Below are 20,718 nucleotides of genomic sequence, written 5' to 3'. Positions count from 1 at the left end.
ATTCAGAAGAGGAAACAGAGAATCCTCTGGGGCCAGACCAGATGGTCCTCCCAAGAGCGAGAAGCAAGGGTCATCTCCCTTTCTTCTTTTATCCCTGCAGACATCCTCAGTGTGTGTCAAGCCGTTCTCTCTGACACATAAGGGCCAGGGTAGTTCATCATAAGCCTCATTTCTCTACTGGAACTTTTCCCCACCAAGCTGCTTCTGTCACCTCCCTCTGGTTCACTTCAAATTCATGGCAACGTTAATGGTTTGGTTAAAGTTAAAGTTTGGTTGGACTTTGCAGGGAGAGGCATTTCCTAAGCTCTTTCCCTCCCATACCCCGCTCCCTGCCAGACCAGCTCATCGCTATCTCCAGTGACTTTCGGACGGCAGCTGGACTCGATTTCCTCTGTCGTGTTTTCTCAGTACAATAGATAGACAGCAACGATTACATTATCATTAGTCATTATCTCGAAAGAAAATACTTGGATGTCAGAGGATATAATGTAAATTAACTAACAATAAAAGCCAGCTTGGCCTCAGTACAAATTCATTAGCATCAGGATTATGACTCACCGTAGCTCCAGACATCACTCTGGTGGGTATAAATTCGGTGTAAAATTGATTCCAATGCCATCCACTTGATAGGCACCTTGGGATGGTGAGAGATAAAGCAGTGAGACAACTATTAGTTTCCCTCTGTTGGAAAAAGTTAATTCACTCTGGACCTAATTACAAGTGACACACACAGAGGAGCCAGGTCACCCCATGACCCGTCCCCCAGGCCTGGCGCCTCCTCCCGGCAAGAGGGGATTTCAGTCTGACGGAGTTCAGGGCTGCTCTGGTAGGTTTCTGAGCACCCTCTGGGTCCTAGGTTGCTCTGGTGAGCTGGGGGCCCTGGGTGGGCCCAGTGGCCTTACTCATCCAGGTCTGTGTGTGTTTTTAGGGCCCAGCATCACAGGGTTGGTGGCTGCTAGGAGCCAGGCAGGCCAGAGTGAAACCTCAGAAGGGCATGGCTGTGGGAGGGCATTTGAGGGCATGACAGGGGACATGCATCCCTAAGTGCTGTGAGGGTCCCTAAGAGAAACCTGAGCCAGAAAAGGGACAGAAGGACTCCATCACTGCCTGTCCCAGCCACGAGCCACAGACAGCCCTGGGAGCTCGGGCCCGCATGGGGGCCTTTCCTGTTCCTTAGGTGTCCTCGACAGCAGTGGGCCACCAAGGCAGCTGTGACCTTTCCCAATTGTGCTATTGAAGGGGACTTACATATCCTGCAGGGAGAGGCTGAAATCTAACATTTGCTAATGATCACCTGGGGGTAACATCCTCATTCACTGCCCCAGCAAGTCCCGTTCCCAAAGCAGCTCTGGCTCACACTGCCAGGAGACCCCGGCTGGACCAGCTGCCAGTGGCGGCTGCTGCGAGCTCACCCAGAAAGTCTGGAGAGTGTCCTCCCCTGCATGAGTTAGATAATACAGCTGGTGGGTAGGTAGCCTGGTCCCTGGTGTCAGGAAAATGCTGGCTGACCTACAAGCCACCTCCTTACTTTGCCTCCTTCTGCATGGTATTCTTTCTCTTCTGCACCCAGCAGTTTGGCCAGCCCAAAATCCGTGATCTTGACATGCTGTGGCGTTTTCACCAGTACGTTCCTGGCTGCCAGGTCGCGGTGCACCAAGCGCCGGTCCTCCAAGTAGTTCATGCCCTGAAACACAGAAGACCCTGTGGTGAGGGGCAGATCGTCATGGGAAGAAGCTCTGCATCTGAATTCAGGGTCATGTCCATGCCAGGCTCTGAGCCTCTCCAGCTCGAGGACTTACAGCTGGTGAACGTTAGTGACTACTGATCCAAAGAATGGAAAGGCAGATGAAAGAAGATGTAACCCGCTGCTGACTTTTGTCCATCCAGTTCCTCAAGTTTTAAGCCCAAAGGTGCTCATACATGAGGACACAGAAGAGCAGGAGCTCTGCTGTCCTGCTGAGACCTGCGCTTGAACTTGCTGGACTTGCCAGGCCGACCTTCATGCATGTGGTTTATCTGCAAAGCGGGGGTGGGGGGTGGCGGGGACCATGCCCTCCGAACCAAGCTGGTGCAAAGGAATGTCTGTCAGGGTTTTTAAGCCACACTCTCATTGTGCTTTCTTGGACTCTCTGACATGGTTCACTGCCTATGAAGATTTTTGTACTGTTTTACTTTTCACTGGTTTATTATTATTATTACTGAAACCACATGGATACTGAATATGCTTTTAGAAGACCCCACTCCCCTCACCTTCCTGGCTGCCTCCACAATCCCACTGCAATTAGAATCTCTGCTCTGAGAGTAAGAAAGAGAGAATATGTGAGAAGCAGCCAGCACAGCGCCCAACAGAGTGAATTCCTAGAAATGCTACCTGACCCTGGCTGACCCTGACCCATGGCCTCTGGTAACCTTGTCACACGCACCTTCCTCCCTGCTGGCTGCTGGGGTCACTGCTGACCTCTGTTCCTCCTTGCTCGATGGATGCCTACCTTGCTGAGCCCAACTGCCCCAGGCTTTGGCATGAGCGTGGCAGCCTGCATCTCTCTGCAAGGGCCAGGCTGGCAGGTGGGAGAGGCTGGGAGGGGTCAAGTTCTGCAGACCTCTTTGTTTCTACCACTCTCTCTTCTCTGTCCACCAAGAGGGTGGGCCACCTTTCTAGTTCCCTTTATGGCTGATGTTCATGTACTTTCTAGTACAGAGTGGGCACCACAGAAATGCTCGCTGTGGTGCAGCAAATAGAAACAAACAGGCATCCCCAGCCCGCTCCACTCCGCCATTTCTGTATGGAGGGATCCCACTGTAGTGTGACTGCAGGGAAGAGCTGTCGATGTGGATGGATTCCCAAGTTTTCCGGCAAGTTGTCTGCTTTTTTTTGCGCGAATGTTATGTGAAAATGGTGCGTTGAATTGGCATGTCAGAGCAAAATTTAAAATTTTTTCTTTCTCAGGCAAAACCAGTCATCACAAGAACGTAGGGTCTCACAAAGATGCTATCAGAATTAGTCTTCGGGTGCCATTTGTGAGGCCTTTAATGTTTTTCTCTTTTGGAAAAGAGACGCTTGCCTGACACCCACGTCTCATGACTACATGGACTGTCCCCTCACCCTGCACGGCCGAGAGCGCTCCTACGGGTTTCCGGTGCTGCTGGACGTTAGTGCTTCCCTGCCTACTTAAGAGGAAATGAGCAGGTTCTTCTCCGGAACAACACTTCCAAATTAGGAAGTATTATGTCAGGATGGCAGGTGGAAAGGGAGAGGAGAGGGAGGGGCAGAAGCCGAGGAAGTGCTTCCCAAGAGGACTGGCCCAGACTCCCTGCTACTCTGGCAGCCTGGGTCTCCTGCAGAGGCAAGCTCCCTGCCCCCCACTCCCGTCTGCCTCCTCTGACTCCTGGGATGCTGGCTTGCTCTCTGCCTGGTACCCTGTCTCTTACAGAGCAAGGCCTCTGTTTATTAAATGTCATGAACTCCTAACCATTCAAAAGGGAGAGTTGGGCTCCGCCTCTTGCTGGTTTGACTGAGTGTCTACCTTCTTGGCGGTGTGAACTCCCAGGCTGTCTCCCCTTCTCTCTTCTCTATCCCTTGATTTCTCACCCTCACCCTTGCTTTCTCCTTGCCTTCTACCCTGTATCTCTTTTGTTCATTCTTCACATTTGTTGAAGGCGTTCTCTGTGGTAGCTGCTGAGCAGGAGTGGCACAGGCCTACAGTGAAGAGCCACACACAAGCCCCTGCGCAGGGGACCAGGAGCCTCTCCTTTTCTCCCTCTCTATTTAAAATGTGTGGTTTCTACACGTTCATTAAGCCCACAAGGAGGCCTTCAGAGCACATTCCCAGCTTCATTTCACCACCATTGCTAACTTCTATTCTGCCTCTTGAAATGCTTAGCGGAGATTTTGGTATACTGGGCACATTTTTAAAACAGCCTGCTGAAGAATGAACAACTGAATGAATGAATGAATGAATGAATGAATGATTGAATGATCGGTGACAGCAGCTGATGGTGCTGAGCACTGGTGACGTGCCAGTCATTTCACACACGTCTGTGCAGACGCCCTTTCCATCCCAGTCCCCATACAACCACCTTGTTAGACGACCTGGGGTCCAGAGGCTGAAGCATGTAGTTGCACAGACCAAATCCTCTGAGCCCTCAAGACCACTACTGGGACCATGGCTTTAATTCCCCTGCTGGGAAACGTGCCTGCTAAGCCAGAGGCCGCTTGGGGTTTTATACACACACACACACACACACACACACACACACACACACACATTATGTGTGAGAGCATGAGACAGCATGAGCACACACCTTGGTCCGGTGCCTCTGGGGAGGTCCGCATCACTCTGTCAGTCTAACAAATCCAGCTGACCTCTGGTCCAGCCCTTCCCGGCTCCTCAGGCCAGGGCTTTAAAGGACCTGAGGCATTTCCACACAGTGTCTGTTTCCTCAGAACACAGGTCTTCAGCAAAGGCGTGGGAAAGGGCAGAGAGAGCACAGGACATATTCTGGAATTCAGGTAATGAGCTGGAGGGTTTTAAATCAGAGACAGCTTTGGGACAAGGAGAGAATCTCATGTGAACTTAGATGAGACTTGACGCATGGGTCTCTGTTCCACTGCCGGCACATTTGAAAGGACAACTCTGTGCCTGGCGCAGTTATGCTTTAACCGGTCCCCAAAGATAAGAGCCACGATACGGCCTGTGAGCTCCGAGGGTCAGAGCAGAGGCCGCAGGAAGCAATAACAGCAAAGCCTCAGCGGGGCCTCTCAGGAAACTCAGTTCCTGCTTCTTCTCCGAGACACTCACTTTAACTGAAATTAAAGTATTTATTTTTGTTAATTACTACAGGAAAGCTGGAATGAATTTTGAAATACAGCACTGAGGTTAAAAGGGGATTTGAAAAGTCAGCCTGGAACTTCCACTCACAAAAAGGAAGGCTCTGCTCCACATGGCTGTCGGGGCTTTTTCTGGCAGGGTTCCCCAGAGCGAGGGGCGGGGGCTGTGTTTGACCCTGAAGGGCTGGATGTTCCCAGGGGCTGCCGCACCCCACAAGTCTTGGGAGGAGTTCAGAGTGAGAGGCGGGAACTGGATTGTTTGTATTCTGTTTTGTAAATCTCCTGTGGAAGAGCTCATGGAGCAGTGACTTAGTGAGGAAGGAAGTGGAGGATGCGAGGACGAGAAGGCCGCGTGGTTCTTGTGGAGTGGAGGGTTTTCCTATCAACACTATTTTGTTGTTGCTGTTGTTCAGAAGTATTTATTTAAAGCAAGATCAGAAAGAGGCTTAAGGCTCATCATCTTCAAATTAACCCACCTCTACCAGAACCATGCTGAGACCAAGCTCACCATCACCCTTCCCCTGGGGGTTGGGGCTCACCCCTCACCTCCACTTTGGGCTGCTCCTGAGGCAGGCAGGGCCTGACACTCCTGACCACAGCTAGGGAGAAGGCGAGAGGCCCCGCAGGGCTTTCTCAGGCCTCATCTTCGAGGATCCCCCTGTATAAATGATGGTGTTCTCCCCTCAACCTTTCAGCCCTTGGGGTGCAGGTGGGGAGGGCAGCCCCACCCCAGAGACCCACCCGCAGCTGGTAGAGGTGAGGGATGGGGTTCGGGGGACTCCGAAGCTACAGATCTGATGACGTGTTTAAGCAGAGTGGCCACCAGGAGAAGCCTCCGCTCCTGCCTCTGGACTCCAGATTTCAGAGCATCTGTGGCCTTGAGCTCCCCAAAAATGGAAGAGTCTGCTCCTCGGGCCATCTTGTCACCTTCCCACGTGGGCACAGAGTAAGTGCTGGACCTCGGAAGAGGCAGGCAAGTGTCAGAATGTCCTATTCCCAGACAGAAGTGGAGCAGCACGGGCACCCTTGCTGTTCAGGGAGGGGGTGCTGCTGGGACCCCTGTCCTGAGAGCCGTGCTCTGAGCTGGGGCATCCGTGCAGGCTGAGAGGCTGCACCATGGAACTGGGCCACTTGGATCAAATCCTGAGATCTTGGCAAGTGACATGAACGCCGCATGCCTTTGTTTTCCCATATGTAGAATGGGTTAATCAGAGGGTGGAATGAGTTTATGCAGAGACAGCACTTGCTTAGATAGCACCCATGTGGAGTCCCGTGGAGGTGCTCGTGATTGTCACCATTCCTCTAAATGCCAAATCTATCTTCTCTTCTCCATCCCTTTTGCAGCGACCTTGAATTTGGCCACCATCTTGCCTTTGTGATGAGGCTCCATGTGCTTGGCCTTGAGGGGTCCACCCCTCCCTCCCCAGTGTCCCTTACTTTGTGGCTTCCTCCGTGTCCTCAGCATCTCCCAGTCAAAGTCACTTCCCCACTCTCGAGTGCCTTCATGCCCTGTTCACAGCCAACTCTCACCTACAGAGGCCTCCAGGACAGGGAGAGGACCTGTCACGCTGTTTGGTCTGCAGAACTCAGGGCTCTGGAGGGTGAGGGGCCATCTGGCTTGTTCACTGCTGTCTTTCCAGAGCAGGGGGCTTGGCTGACAGACCCAGTCCATTTGGCTTCGGAGCTCACCCTCCCTGCACCTTGCACCGTGGCCTCACGACAGCTGCGTCTCCTGCTCTGATCTGCTTCCCTTCCTGCTCTGTATTTGTTGGCAAACTTGGGGAGATAAGAAATTTTGTCTTACTTCTATATATATTTCATGTGATGCTTAACACTAGCAGGTGCTTAAGAAATAAATAGTCAAAATGTCTAAAGATGATGAATGTGCTTCAACAGCACTGTGAGCTTTGACTTCTTAGTGACATACTAACGTGATCATTAGGTGAAGTTTAGCTACAACCCTTTGTGGAACATGCAAGAACAAATAAAAAAAAATAACTCACATAACTGAAATCTCTGGTCCTTGGACCTAGGAACCCACAAAGCTGTGTGATGTGAACGTGCTGGGTAAGTCATCCTCTCTGGTCCAGTGCAGATGGGAGCAGGAGGTGCAGGGCTGAGTCACCACCCTAGGGCCGCAGTTAGTCAGCAGGGGTAGGCTCTGCCAAATCCTCATCTGAGGATGGGAAAGCCGTGAGGGGAGGGAGTAGACCTGGACGATGAAGGCTGGAGCCCTCTGGGACCTGCCTTGAAGCTGCATTGGAAGCTACGTAGAACAAGCCAGGGTCTCTTCTCCATGACAGCCTATCTCCACCAACGCACTGTGGCCCTTCCTCAGCGCTCCACCCAGTGTCACGTTCACTCTCTCACAGTCCTGCTTGTGCACTATGACACACACACACACACGATCTGTCAGCGTGGTTTTCATGACCTGGTGCCTAGGAGTAGGCCCCAGTGGCCTGGAACGTGCTGGCGCCACCAGCGTGGAGTCTCCTTCCCTGTCTCCCGGTGTGGACGGGATAGCCAGGCCCACTCAGCTCTGCTTCCTCTCCCTCCCATTAGCAGCTCACGGGCACTGGGGCCTCTTGTCAGTAGGGGAGCCGTGAAAGCACCTAGGGCTTTTTAAAATGAACTTGGACCAAATTAAATAGCCCACGTACTTGAAAAAAGGAGGCTTTGAAGTTTTCTTTGATGTTTATCTGCATTAAATTTTACCTCATAGATGGAACTAAGTATAGTTTGGTGCTTATAGAGTTGTGGTCAGAGAGTGCCACTCGTAAGCCAGTTTCATTCTGAGAGCCTTGCCCTGCCGCTACCGTGCATAGTTCACCAGGTCTGGCCTCAGCACTGTAAACTGATATTGTTTGCTGTACTACAGAACCACATCATGGTCTGCCTGAACACTCAATTCTGTGAGACTGTAATCTGCATTAGGTGATGAGAAATCTCTGTTGTCCAAATAGTTTGGAAGAATGTGAGATGAGTTGCAGTCTGAATGGCAGGACCCTGCAGTCCTGGGCATGGGAGGCTCCACGGGGAGAGGGCGGCGCAGGAGCGGGACTTTCCAAACGGCACGGATGACGGGATCTTTGGATGATTGTGCTGTGTGATTTAGTCTGGGATTTACTAGCTGGCTTGTAAATCCCAGGAAGAGTAGACAGGTTTTCTTAAGTCTAACTTACTGCTAGTGTGTGAAAGCCACCGTGATCTCCTGCGTGGGGAATTTAGGAGGCACCTGCTCTTTCTGGCTGGTAAGCAGGTGGTGTCTTCACAAGCTCCTGAGATGGTTTTGCATGTGGAGAACAAAACCCATTTTCCCTGTAGAGGGCAAGGGATGTCTCTCTCATGGTCTTCTGGTCTCATCCGGATTCCTCCCAGGACACCTCTGTTTTTTTTTTTTATTCTTTCTTTTGTCTAGTTGATATCATTTTATGTAATCTCTTTAGCAGTTTCGTCAGGACAATGAAACCTGCATAATGGTGGCCAGCTCTGCCATCAATATTTAGAAGAAAACTTCCCAAGATAGCTTGTGCCTTTGTCAATCAATACAGGACCTTTATAAGCCAATAATCCCACTTTGAGGATGCCAGGAGTTTAGTTTCTAGTCAGCCACTAAGTGTTTCTGGGTAGTTTTACTTCAAACGTTTAAAAAGAAAAATTTTTAATAATCAGATACATTGTAAGTAACCCAAGAGCAAATTTCTGTCTTTACAATTTGGGGAATCATTGTTTTCATTTCCCTCCGGGGACAGCTGTTCCATCATTGCAGCTATTCAAATACAGAGGAATGAGATTTCCTTTGTGAACTAAAAAGCAAATCTAACAGAGCCAAAGCGTTAACTGCCCATAATGTAAAAGGACTTCAAATCAAAATAAAGCTAATCAAAGTACAACAAACACAAGAATGGCTTTAAATAACAGGTTGAAATTGTAGGTAACATTATGTAGAGAACTATTGTGGATAACTTTCAGGCCCTGGAAACTTAAACTCAGGCTTTCAGTAACTTCTGCTTAAATGGGACCCGCACTAAGTGAGTTCTCTGTAATGGCACTATTATATTCGTTTGTAGAAGGCTAATTTTTGGGGTCAAATAAACCTCCACTTATCTAGGCCAGGCTGACTGGAGTGTGAGCGTGAGAAGGAGGGCCAGAGAACAGCTCATGAGCAGCGGAGCTCAGGAGCAATGGTGGACGCCTGACGGTCATGCTGAGCTAGGGAATGAGGGTTGGCGCAGATGTAGATTAGGAAGATGTTTCTGGGTATATTTTAGTGGCTGCTCCACCCTAGGTCAGCCAAAGGGGATCAAAGGAGGAAAGGAACACTCAGTGGGGATCAGGCGTGTGCTGGGCCCATGGTGGGCGATGTGAAGGGGCTCACTGCCCTCCCTACTTCCCAGAAAGACAAGGTGCAGAACACACTCCACAGCCGGGAGACCAGGCGCAGAGAGGCCAGCAACGTGCCCACGCTCACACAGCAAATGTGCCAGAATCCAGATCTGAATCCACAGTCCACTGGATTCCTGAGCCGTCCTGTATTGGGCGAAACCTGCCAAGACTACGTGCCCCTTAAGGAAAACGGTCACATACGCATTACACATGGATGGCCTGGCCACCTCTCCACCACGTGAGGAGTCACCTTTGTGGAGCTGGGGGTTACTGGGAGACGATTAAGAACAGCTGCGGACTGTTGGCCCCCTCTGATAAGCGGGGGAGGGGCAGCTCCCACATGCAGGGCTGGGTTCGGGGGATAGCCAGGGCTCACCTCCTGGTTGGGACAGGTAGGCACAAACTCAAGTAAGCCATAAACCAACCAGATCTTCTGGGGCAATATGTGCTAAGAGGAAAGTAAAACCAGGTGATAGAGACTGCCGGGCAAGGTGGGCAGTGCTCTCCATTCCCTGCTTCAGATAACCAGGAGGAGAGCTGGGGAAGCAGGTCTGGGTTCCAGGTCAGGGCATGAGTGGACCTAGCTCCACACACAGTAACACCTGCCCCAGGCTGACCACCCGCTCCCCAAGACAGTGGGTTGCACAGTGTCCCCACATTTCACGTCTACCCAGAACTGTAGAATGTGACCTTATTTGGAAATGGGGTTTTGCAAATCTAAAAATCTTGAAATGAAATCATCATGGATTTAGGGTGGGTCTTAAATGCAATGACTGGGATCTTTTTTAATATATACATTTATGGAGTGCGATGTTTGTTTTGACATCTATACACATAGTGGAGTGATCAGATCAAATCAAACTAATATATCTATCACTTCATATATCTATCTTTTTTTTGTGCTAAGAAGATTTACAATAGACTCTCTTAGCAATTTTCGAGCTCAATGATTGGTATCTTTATTAAGAGAAAGGAGAGGGGCCTGTGGTTACAGAGACACAGGAAGAGGCCATATGAAGATGGAGGTTGACGTGGGGAGGTGCAGCCCCAGCCCAGGGATGCTGGGGCCACCAGAAGCCAGAGAGGCAGGAAGGATCCTTCCCAGAATGCTTGCAGGAGCATGGCCTTTAGATGCCTGGCCTCCAGAGCCAGAAGGGAATAAATCTGTGCAATGTTGAGCTACCAAGTTGGTGATGATTTGTTGTGGCAGTCTTGGGAAACAAATGCAGCCACACACAGAAATAACAAGCATCTCCCAATAAAAAGAGGCACACAAGATCCTCTCCCAGGACCACTGTCTAACAACGGTCATGGGAGTGTTCTACTGTGTGGCCGAAGTTATGACCATGAGAATGGCAAAAACATTCAGTGATTTTTGTGGTCAGAGAAGTGTGAGCGTTCCCCACTTCCTGGGCTGCTGGGGGCCGCCTGTGGCTGCAGCTGAGAAATCAATGCCTGATGGTGTTGGAGTAAAAGGGGCTGTTCAGGGTGTGCTGCTGTCTGGTTATCCTGGGAGGTGGTCCCTGCTTCTACAATGTGGCCCAGGAGCTCTGTGATGGGAGGGAGTGGACCCAAGCACCATGGCTCCCAGCAAGAGCCTGCCTGGTGGTGTCAAGGGCAGCTGCTGGCATAAGAGCACTCCAGATATTTTTGTTTGTCTTCTTGTAGGTCACCTTTTATATCTGCCTGGAGCTGGGCAAACACCTCACGAGTGACTTGGCAGGACTGACTGCCACAGCTAACCAGGGGAATGCAAGCAATAAGGAGGACCTGCCCAGGCCGGGTGGGTGTCTGCTCCCTCCCTCTGGTCCCTGGCACATCCCTGAACTCCCTGCCCTACTGTCGGAGGGAGAGGAGGGGCAACAGCGTATTCTCAGAGACGGGGCCTGCCTGCAAATTCTTTAAAGTCAACGGGGTGAAATATATACCCACTGTCAGAAAAAAAACAGGACTTAGCAAGTTGAGTGCAAATAACTGATACAAGACTGGGATGGAGATGGGAGGGGTTTGGGGCAAAAGCAGAAGTCTTTCTGGGTCCACACGAGCTGTGAAATACCTGGCTCGTTGCTCTGTGCCTGCCTCCGGCACCCAGGCGGGGCTACCTGACCACTCTGCTCTCTCAGCCCCGCCCTGGCTCTGGAGCCTGTGGAAAGGGGGACACTTAGCCAAGGCCCCAGCCACATAGCAGCAGCAGCTGCGCCCTCTGTCGGCTCCTTGCACCTGCTCACTGGGACTCCTGCGAGGCACCTGCTCCATTCCACCACCATCACCTGGGTCCTCCTGGCCTCGGCCTAGCTTGCTTACCTTGTTATCAAGTCCTGACTGGGGGAAGCAATACTCCTTCTCCACTACAAATCACCACAGTATTCACAAAGAATTCCAGAGAAATAAGAACACAGACATCAGACCAGACTGAGCACTCAATAAAGAGAAAATTCTTCAAAGGTAGCTGATTGATGAGAGTTTCCACATGCAGAGGGGACAGGCACTGATTCGTGCACAAGAAGATCAACTTGATTGGATCCAAAATAAAGGAATGTGTGTGTGCTGCATGCACGCACACACACATCCCATGGCAAACTCTAGCTATCCCAGGAGCGTGGACCACATGTGAGGATCCCGGCTCCTTATCTCCCCTCCCCGATTACCTTTGCAATCTGCACACACCAGTTGAGCAGGTACTGGGAGCCGATATTGTCCTTGTGTTCCCGGACGTAGTCCAGGAGGCAGCCGAAGGGCATGAGCTGCGTAATGAGCTGCACGGTGGAGGTGAGGCAGATGCCCAGCAGGCGGCACACATGGGGGTTGTCCACGCTGGCCATCACGTAGGCTTCCTGGAGGGAGGGAGAGGCGTGTCAGTGGGGCTTCCCATGGCCGCCAGAAGGAGGGGCACATGGACCCCTTCCAGGTGAAAATGCATGAATACGATCTTGAGTTTTGAAATATGTACTCATGGAGGAAAAGCTGTGCCTGCAAAAGACCTAGCGCAAGGACGTTTATGCAGGGCTGTGAAGTGACAGATGCAGTGGGAGGGTGCCCCTCCTGGGTGCATCCGGGGATTCCCCATGACAGAGAGGCCCAGGCAACAGTGGCCATCAGGAGCACATTGGATAAAGGAGGAACCGGAGTCACCTGATCTCTGAGTTTGGGAACTGATACTGTCTTTGTTATGAAGACCTCTGCCTCAAGGTTAAGGATGCTGTGGTTTAAAATACCATGAGGGCCTGTGGGACTCTGTGTGTGGGGTCCAGAACACCCTGGGTAATGACTGACCCTGCACATCAGGGACACTGGCTGTGGGTGCTGCAGAGGAGAGGCGATGGAGAAGGCATCTAGGGAGCACTGAGCCAGCAAGGAGAAAGGCCTCCCTTCCCCACAGGCCAGGTTTGACCCTGACTGTGCTCTGGGAAATGGGTGGGCATTTGGTCTGGGGACCCTGCCCGCAGCACCTCTGCAAAGAGTAGCTGGACAAGCTCTTTCAATGGACCAGTCCCAGGCTTTGAAATGGACAGAGCATTCAATCTATAGTGACTAAAGGCTGCCTGGCTGCCCGGGACCCATTTCTAAAGAGAAGTGGTCTCCCTGTGCTGCGCCCCCAGACTTCCTATGGGAAATCCATGATGCACTGAGTCAGGCATCTGCTGCCCGCTAATTCCGGCTGGCTGCCAAGGCAGGGGCCTGCCTTTGACAGAGCCATAAATACAGACTTTATTTTAACCCTTCTGCTATTCTCGGGCTGAGGAAGCTAAATTTATTTGCAGTCATGCACACAATGGGGCCCTCTTTTCTGTCTGAGAATGAGGGAATCTCCAATTTCCACCCATAAATTCTCTTTCCCTTTAAAATACAAATGGTGGTGACCTTTTATTCAGATGTGGAAAAGAACACACGGACTGAAGCAGAATGCATCCAGAGCTGCTTTTCACATCTCAGCAATGCCTGTGTTTGAGTGTGGACTTGGGCAAGTTAGTTTCTCTGCAGAAGTGAACACACCGGGCCAGGGTCTGAGATAGGGTGCTGCTCCAGGGTGCCTGGGCAGGTCAGGTGCAACAGGCTGGCGGGAGGCAGGGTGGAGATAGGAGACAGGAGACAAAGGCAAGGTGGGGCGAGGGGATACAGACAGTCAACCCTCAGTGTCTGGGGAATTGGTTCCAGGACCTCCCTCAGATATCAAAATGCGAGGATGCTCGAGCCCCTGACATAAAATGGCACAGCATTTGCGTGTAACCTACAGACATCCTCCCATCTACTTTACAGCATCTCCTGATTACCTATAGTACCTGATACAATGCAAATACTATGTGAATAACTGTTATGCTGTATTGTTTAAGGAATAATGACAAGAAAAAAAGTCCGTATATGTTCAGTACTGATGCAATTTTTTTCCCAATGTTTTTGATCGTAGTTGATTGAATCCATGGACATGAAACTGCAGACATGGAGGGCAAACTGTAAATATTTACTAAAATACAAATATGCTCACACACTTTCCTTGCCCTAAACCCTGCCCTGGCCTTCCCTGTTCTTTGGAAGCCCCAAGACTGCCTGCTCTCCTCCCTCTCCAGCCTCTGGTCCTCCTGCCCACTTTCTCCCCAGGACAGCTTCCCTCCGCCCTTACCCACGGGAGGACCTCTGTCCCAGAACCTTCCACCTCCTCCTTCCTTAGCAGACTCTTTCTCAGAGGAGCCTTCCTTGACTCTTCAATCTAAATGAAACTCTCCTGGTATCTTGCAGTTTTTCCTTCAGAAAGCAGCCTAGGCATTGCCTGTGAACCTTTTAGAGCCACACATTCTTGGGCCCCGCCCCAGGCCAAGAGGGTGAAATGCAGGAGACAGGCCCAGCCTTCCCTATGAACAAACCCTCTGGATTCTGAAGCTTGATGAAGCTGAAGAGCCACTGCTTTGGGGCACTCATCATAATCTGTCCTTAAATGTTTGTGTGATTTAAAAAGTGCCCTTCCCACCAACCTCTTTGAGGAAAGAACGGCTTGGTCAGCTCCTAACACACGCCTAGGGTCTAGCTGGCGCTCTGCAGTGTTGGGCCGCCTGGCACACACTTGCTCTTATATTGCCTCAAGTCTCTACCCCGTATCTGTTGGCAAGTGTGTGGCAAGTGCTCTGAGGGCCTGACCTTTGCTTCTTCGACATTCCAGCAGGGACTAGGGCAGATCTAGGCACATACCTACTTCAAAACTGTCAGGGTTGAACTGTACTGAAGTCATGCAAGGTCAAAGACTCAAAGCAAATCAAAGTCCAGGCAAGACAAACAACTTTAAATATTTTCTGCAGAGTGTTTAGGCTCTCTATTTTCAAGGACAGTGTGTGTTATTTTCCTTTTATATTCTAAACATAATGTCACAATTTTAAAGAAGAGAGATGTTTAATATCTGTGGACTCAGTAGATATTGAAAATATCCTTTCAACTCGGAGAAGTGCTTGTTTATAAAATGTCAGAACAGGACAGGGCCAGGAAGTGTATTTTGTCTGAGGTCACTATAGTCAGAGGGTAAGCTGAGGCTGACGAGGTGAACGGCCCAACTCGGAGAAGTGCTTGTTTATAAAATGTCAGAACAGGACAGGGCCAGGAAGTGTATTTTGTCTGAGGTCACTATAGTCAGAGGGTAAGCTGAGGCTGACGAGGGTGGCCCACCTGAGGCCACCCTGCACAGGGTCGGGTCTGGGCCCACAGCCAGGTCTCCTGACCCTGGCTCCCTCCATGGCCCGCTGCTCACCCCAATGGTTTGGAGGCGCCCCAGGTCCTGTGTGTGAAGGCAGCCTGTGGGGCCTGTTGGGTGCTCCAGTTAACGGACTTTAGACGTGAGACACACACACAGAGCACACCTAGAAATCTGTTTTGCATTCCCTTTCCATTGCCTACTCTAAATTTAAACTGGAAAGCCTATGGAAAAATTAATAGGCCATGGGATTGCCAGAAAGCACAAATCACATCTCTCCCCCGAGTCTGGGAAGCTGTACAACCATAACACCAAAGAAACCCTCTGGCTCTTCCTATTTTCTCAAGATCTGGTTGAGATTTGAAAACATATTGTATTCATTTGAGAGAGAAGAAAAATCTGCACACCAGAGCAGTTTGAGCAGCCCATCTGCTGCAGGGCCTCGCAGGGCTGACCTGGGGCTGGGAATGGGGAGCAGAGCGGGGGGCGTGGGTGTCGGCCACACAGAGCTTGGAGCCCCGCCAGGCCCCATCCTACTAACATCTGATAGACCCACTGGGCCATCACTTCCTCCCCACCCAGCAGGCACAATGGGAACGCTGTTCAGTCGTGTGTCCCGTTCGGTGTACGCAGAAGCTAAAGCGAGCTTTGTTCTCGGTTGTTTGTCTTGGAAGTGGTAAATGTGCACCGTGACCTACAGCAAGCATGCTTGGTATTCCACAACAATCTCCGCGGAGCCCCAGCGCCCGCAGGCTGGCAGGCAGAGTGCACATTTGGAGCCCCCATGGCTCCTGGCCCAGTCCCACCGCAGGAGTGTCCCTGAGGCTTTGTGACCTTGAAAGCCTGTTATTTTGTCCTAACTGCTGACATGACTTTTGGTTCCTTCCTTCTGGCTTGTCTCCCTCATCTGTGAACGGCTCTACCATAAGAACTGGGGTTCTACTAGCTTTTGAACTCCTTAAGGAGAGGTGTATGTCCAGCCTTACGAATGAAGGGCAGGTGTCCCCTGCATTTTAAGAACTTTACTCATTCACTAAGTCACTGCTAGCAACATGGAACTGGGCTGCAGTGTGTGTGCCAGCCGCGGGGCCTGGTGTCTGCAGGGGAACGTGAGTATGCAGTCATTGCTGCTGTGCTCGCATGCATGCGAGTCTTTCTAAGAGCGCACGTGGCCCCGTGAGGTGTCCTGCCACACGATTAAGGTGTATTTAACACCCTGTTGAAATTGGCTTGGGCACTGCTGGTTTTTGCTTTCTTTACCAGAAAGTGCCTCCTCCAGCTTCCCCCTCTCCATCCCAGCACGGTGCCCCTGCCTGCCAGGATTGCTGGCGAGGCCCGGGCAGCCTGAGCTGCAGGACAAAGCACAGGATTCAGGGAACACTCCAGGCTTGTCGCCCTCTGACTGCAGCAGACATGACATCCACCATTGGAGAGGAGGGGGGACATGGCCGCAGTGAAGAAACATGGGGCAAGGAAATAAGATGATGGAGGGGAAGAGGCAATGAGACAGGATGAGCAGGAGGCCAAACTGAGCCTTTCTTTTATTTATTTAATATATTTAGAGAGATACATATCTCTCTAAATATATATCATATGATATTATATATGATATATTTATATATCTACATATCTATATACAGAGTATATATACACATATCTATATTCAGATATATATAGGTATCTATATTAATATCTGTATCTAATTATTTTTTTGAGCAGGGTCTTGCTTTGTCACCCAGGCTGGAGTGCAGTGGCAAGATTTTAGCTCACTGCAGCCTAGATCTCCTGGGCTCAAGCCATCTTCCCATCTCCTGAGTAGCTGGGACTACAGGCATGAGCCACCATACCCAGCTAATTTTTTATTTTTTTGTAGAGACTGGGTCTCAGTATGTTGCCCAGGCTGGTCTCAAACTCCTAAGCTCAAGGGATCCTCCTGCCTCAGCCTCCCAAAGTGCTGGGATTACAGGCGAAAGCCACCACGCCAGGCCCATGGACACTTCAGATGTTGGGTGCACTTAACTTTTAAGCCTTGACCTTGTCTATCTTCTACTCCATTTCCAACTCCACAGAAGCATATTTCCTCCAATTAAAAGGTCCTGGGAGGCACTTTTCAGTGAACACTGCTTCCTTCCCAAAGCACAGCTATTGTCTTAGAATACATTCAAACCCTCCTCATACTGCATTATAAATACCACTGAAATTCACATTTCAACATGATTTTATATAATTTATTAGGATGTGTTGAATGAATAAAAAATGAATTAAGGAAGCAAATTCTGCACAAAGATCTTCCTACACAGCACAGGTGAGGGGCTAGATTGTAAGTGAAGGCTTCATGGATTGCCCGCCTTCCTGTATTTTTGTGGTTATATTAATAGACCTAACATTTTGTTACTAGGACTTGACTCAATTTGTAAACCATTAAAATGAAAGCTAATTTTTCTTGATAAGTATATCATCAATTTTTACAGATTTTTTATTGTACTGTATCAATTCATCATCTTTCATTTAGAAGTATATCAACATGGCATTTCCCCTACTGTAATTAAAAGGAAGAAAAGCTGCTGAGAGAAAATTAAACTGTAGATTTCCTCCAATTAAAAAATAGTGTCTTAAGACAATTTTATGAAGGCCCATGTTCTCTTAGCTTGCTATGTATTCTGTGTGTTAGACATGAGGCAGGGGATATCACTCTCTGGCTTTTGTCCTTCTTGGCTGTAAGATCAACTACATTCTCTAGGGTTTTGAGGTAATAAGGACAGCCATTTTTCCTTTTCCTTGATTCTGCTTCCCTAGTCCGCTGCCTGAGCCCCTTGACCTCCTCTTTCACTTGCTCTGTGTTGGGACAAGAGTAAAGGTTTCCATGATGAACTCACAGCAAACCCAGGCCAGTGTAGAAGAGGCTCTGTCAGACCCCAGCCAATGTCTTCCCACCACTGGCTGGGGAAAGGCCCAGAGAAGGTGGAGAAAGTTCAATAGAATTGGTAGTAAGAATATAACAATAATCTTGTGGAATTTTCCAAGAACTTATTCCACAAAGTAACAATCAGCAGACACTGGAGAAAAATGTGTATTATTTTGAGAGAAAGTACAGCAGGTGGGCAACAGTTTATAGACTGCACGCCATCATATTCTAGGCACCTTTAAAAAAGCCATTTCAAAGATGAGATAACTTGGTGTAGTGAATTGAATGCAAGTTTCAGAGTCAGAAATAACAAGGGGTTTAAACCCTATCCCAGCCATATAAGGGTCAATTTTTTTATGCCTCCATTTCTTCATCCAAAAAATACCACAAACAACATCCATGCTCCAGGCTCACCAATAGCACTCACTCATCATGCATGTCAAGAAACTAGTGCTGGGCAGATGCCAGTGATTGCCCGTTTCCAGCCTTTTGGGGTGGATACCAGCATGGGGGAGGCCAGTGTTGTCTCTAAGGGGAGGGAGTTATACCCACTATGGCTAGAAAGGGAAAGACATGGAAAGTGAACATTTAGGATGTGGAGATGAGCAGGGTCTACAGCAGAGCAACTGCCAGACATGAGAAAAGGTGGGCCCTGAGGTCCAGAGTCATGGACCCCTGCACAGCAAAGCAGAAACTCACATCGAGGATTTCCTTGTTGGCTTTCGGAGATGTTGCTTCTCTTAATTCCTTGATAGCGACGGGAATTTTAACTTTCTCACCTTCTGGGATCCAGAGTCCCTATGACAGAGAGAGAGGGAAGATGTTAACTGGCAATTGTGAGATGGTGCCACGAGCTGCCCAGTGAGCTGGGTGGATTTTACCAGCAATGCACCCCAAAGGTGAGGGACAGTGGGGCTGTGGAGCTGCATCCAAGGCTGATATTGCTGGGCGCCATGATGCTCCCACAGCCCTGCAGCTGTTAGGCTCCACGAATCACACCGATTATTTAGATAAAAGAATCTCAAGCTTATAAAGCCTGTTATAAAGTCCGTGCAGATCATTTCATCTAGAATTTAATGATGTTACATCTAGGCCTAACTGAAATCAGATTTCATGCAAAGAGGATCTAGAAGAAGCAAATGAAGATGAGCCCATTTCAGCTGGGCTGCATTCTGATGCCTTGTGGTGAGAGGTGGCCCTCCTCCCGCCCTGTGCTGCGCCCCACGGCAAGGTCAATGGCGTCTTTCAGAAAAATGCCTTTGGTCTGTGAAGTGGTCTCACAGGACCACTGGTCATTGTGGTTCTCGGAAAAAGAGAATCTCGGAAAAAGATTTCCTCTCAATAACTTGGGGAAAACACTGGAGTTTCCCAAACATTCAGTGAAACAAAGAGTAAAGTAGATGATGGAAATATACAGCTTTCGAGGACTCTGGGCTCCCCACCAGATCATGAGGGGCCCTGTGGTCCAACCCAGAGACCTTACCTTATACACAGTTCCGAACGCACCGGAGCCCAGCACTTTGATCTTCTTGAATTCAGTTTCCTTCAAGATCCTCAAGAGAGCTTGGTTGGGAGCTTCTCCACTGGGCGTAAGAGGCTCCACAAGCTGGGGGGAACAAGAACAGAGAGACAAGGGTCCCCTCAGTGCTCACCACGCTGGGAAGCAGTGCCAGACGTGGCCCAGCAGGGGGACCAGCAGCCACGGCATGTGCTTGGGTGCCAGGACACGGCACTTGCCAGCTCATTTGGAAGGATAAATGTACGCCTTCTCTACAGAGCTTGACAGAAGTTGGTAGAAACACAGGCTCTGATACAGGTGTTCTTCAAATGAACAGCTACCTTTCAACAAACACAATTTCTATTTCTGTTTCCACGCCTACTAGCTGGATTGAAAAACTCCAGTAGGGAAGTTGTGTGTGGCAGTCATTTTGGTGTCTGTCGGGGCATATCACATGCCCTCATGCTTATGAGCCAGGGGGTTGCTCTTTCCAGAGATCATGGCTTCCAGCACAGGACTGGGCTGAGGCAGAGTCCATCATGGACAAAGCCACTGTGTAGACAATGGTGTTTTCCAAAGCAGGAATCTCTTGCCTCTGCCACAATGCCAGCAGAGGATCAGCAGCTAGACTTCCCGGCCTCCCTCCTACGCACACACAGGCACCAGGTCCTAAGCAGATGCCACACAGCTTTGTGGGCATTGAAGGGTGCAGTCTAGAAACATTGCCGTTTCCTCGGATGGATGTACCAATATGTCACTAACTGGGTATAACTGCACGTTCAGAGATTCTTTCTGCATCATAATACAATTATGTGTCTAACATACACAACTGCTAATGGTCCGTTCTCGGGGCTGGCCCTTGTTCCCATTGGGGTGCGAGGGCTCCTGAGCACACCCAGTTCTGGTACTCACCTCCCTCTCCTGCAGCAGCCTCCGCAGTGTGCGCTTCCGAACGATGTGGCGCCTTCGCATGAAGAGGCCGATCCCCAGGGCCACCACCAGCAGCAAGAGGAGGGCCCCCACCATCCCAGTGGCGATGGATGGGATCTTAGGCCTGGAATGAGGTGAAGGAACAAGGAAGGATGAGATTGCTGACAGATTCCATGGCCTTGGCACTCAACACGCCCCTGAATGTTTCGGCGCACTGACATCTATCTTGTAGAATGATCTCGGAAAGTGAGATATTGTGTAGCTTCTAAGAGGAGAAAAAACAGGCTTCTAGGGCAATGTCTCCAACTTTCTCAAGCTCCCCCCAGTCTCCTACCAGGCCCAATTTTCCTCATTTTTTAAAATTGAGGCTTTATCTGGACCTCTCAATATGATGAGTGATTTTCAATTTGTTGATTAACAAAATATAATTCAAAAAATAACTTAGACTTCAATAATGCTTTTTCATGGATTGGTATTTTGTTCATTCCAAGAGTATT

General features: G+C 49.8%; 1 protein-coding gene across 3 annotated transcripts in view; it reads right to left on the bottom strand.

The window, feature by feature from the left end:
- The window catches only part of LOC105493061 (epidermal growth factor receptor), a 192,741-nt gene that overhangs the window by 17,041 nt on the left and 154,982 nt on the right, over positions 1–20,718 (bottom strand). For all 3 annotated transcript variants that reach the window (XM_011760496.2, XM_011760498.3, XM_071095193.1), the window contains exons 17-22: positions 20,204–20,345; positions 19,277–19,399; positions 18,493–18,591; positions 11,863–12,048; positions 1,529–1,684; positions 559–634 (exon numbers count right to left, since the gene is read on the bottom strand). In XM_011760496.2, coding sequence (XP_011758798.1) covers positions 559–634; positions 1,529–1,684; positions 11,863–12,048; positions 18,493–18,591; positions 19,277–19,399; positions 20,204–20,345 — 782 coding nt within the window. The remainder of the gene's footprint in view (positions 1–558; positions 635–1,528; positions 1,685–11,862; positions 12,049–18,492; positions 18,592–19,276; positions 19,400–20,203; positions 20,346–20,718) is intronic.

This window comes from Macaca nemestrina, chromosome 4 (assembly GCF_043159975.1).
Source record: "Macaca nemestrina isolate mMacNem1 chromosome 4, mMacNem.hap1, whole genome shotgun sequence".
NCBI lineage: Eukaryota > Metazoa > Chordata > Mammalia > Primates > Cercopithecidae > Macaca > Macaca nemestrina.
This window is presented reverse-complemented; position numbering and strand designations above follow the sequence as displayed.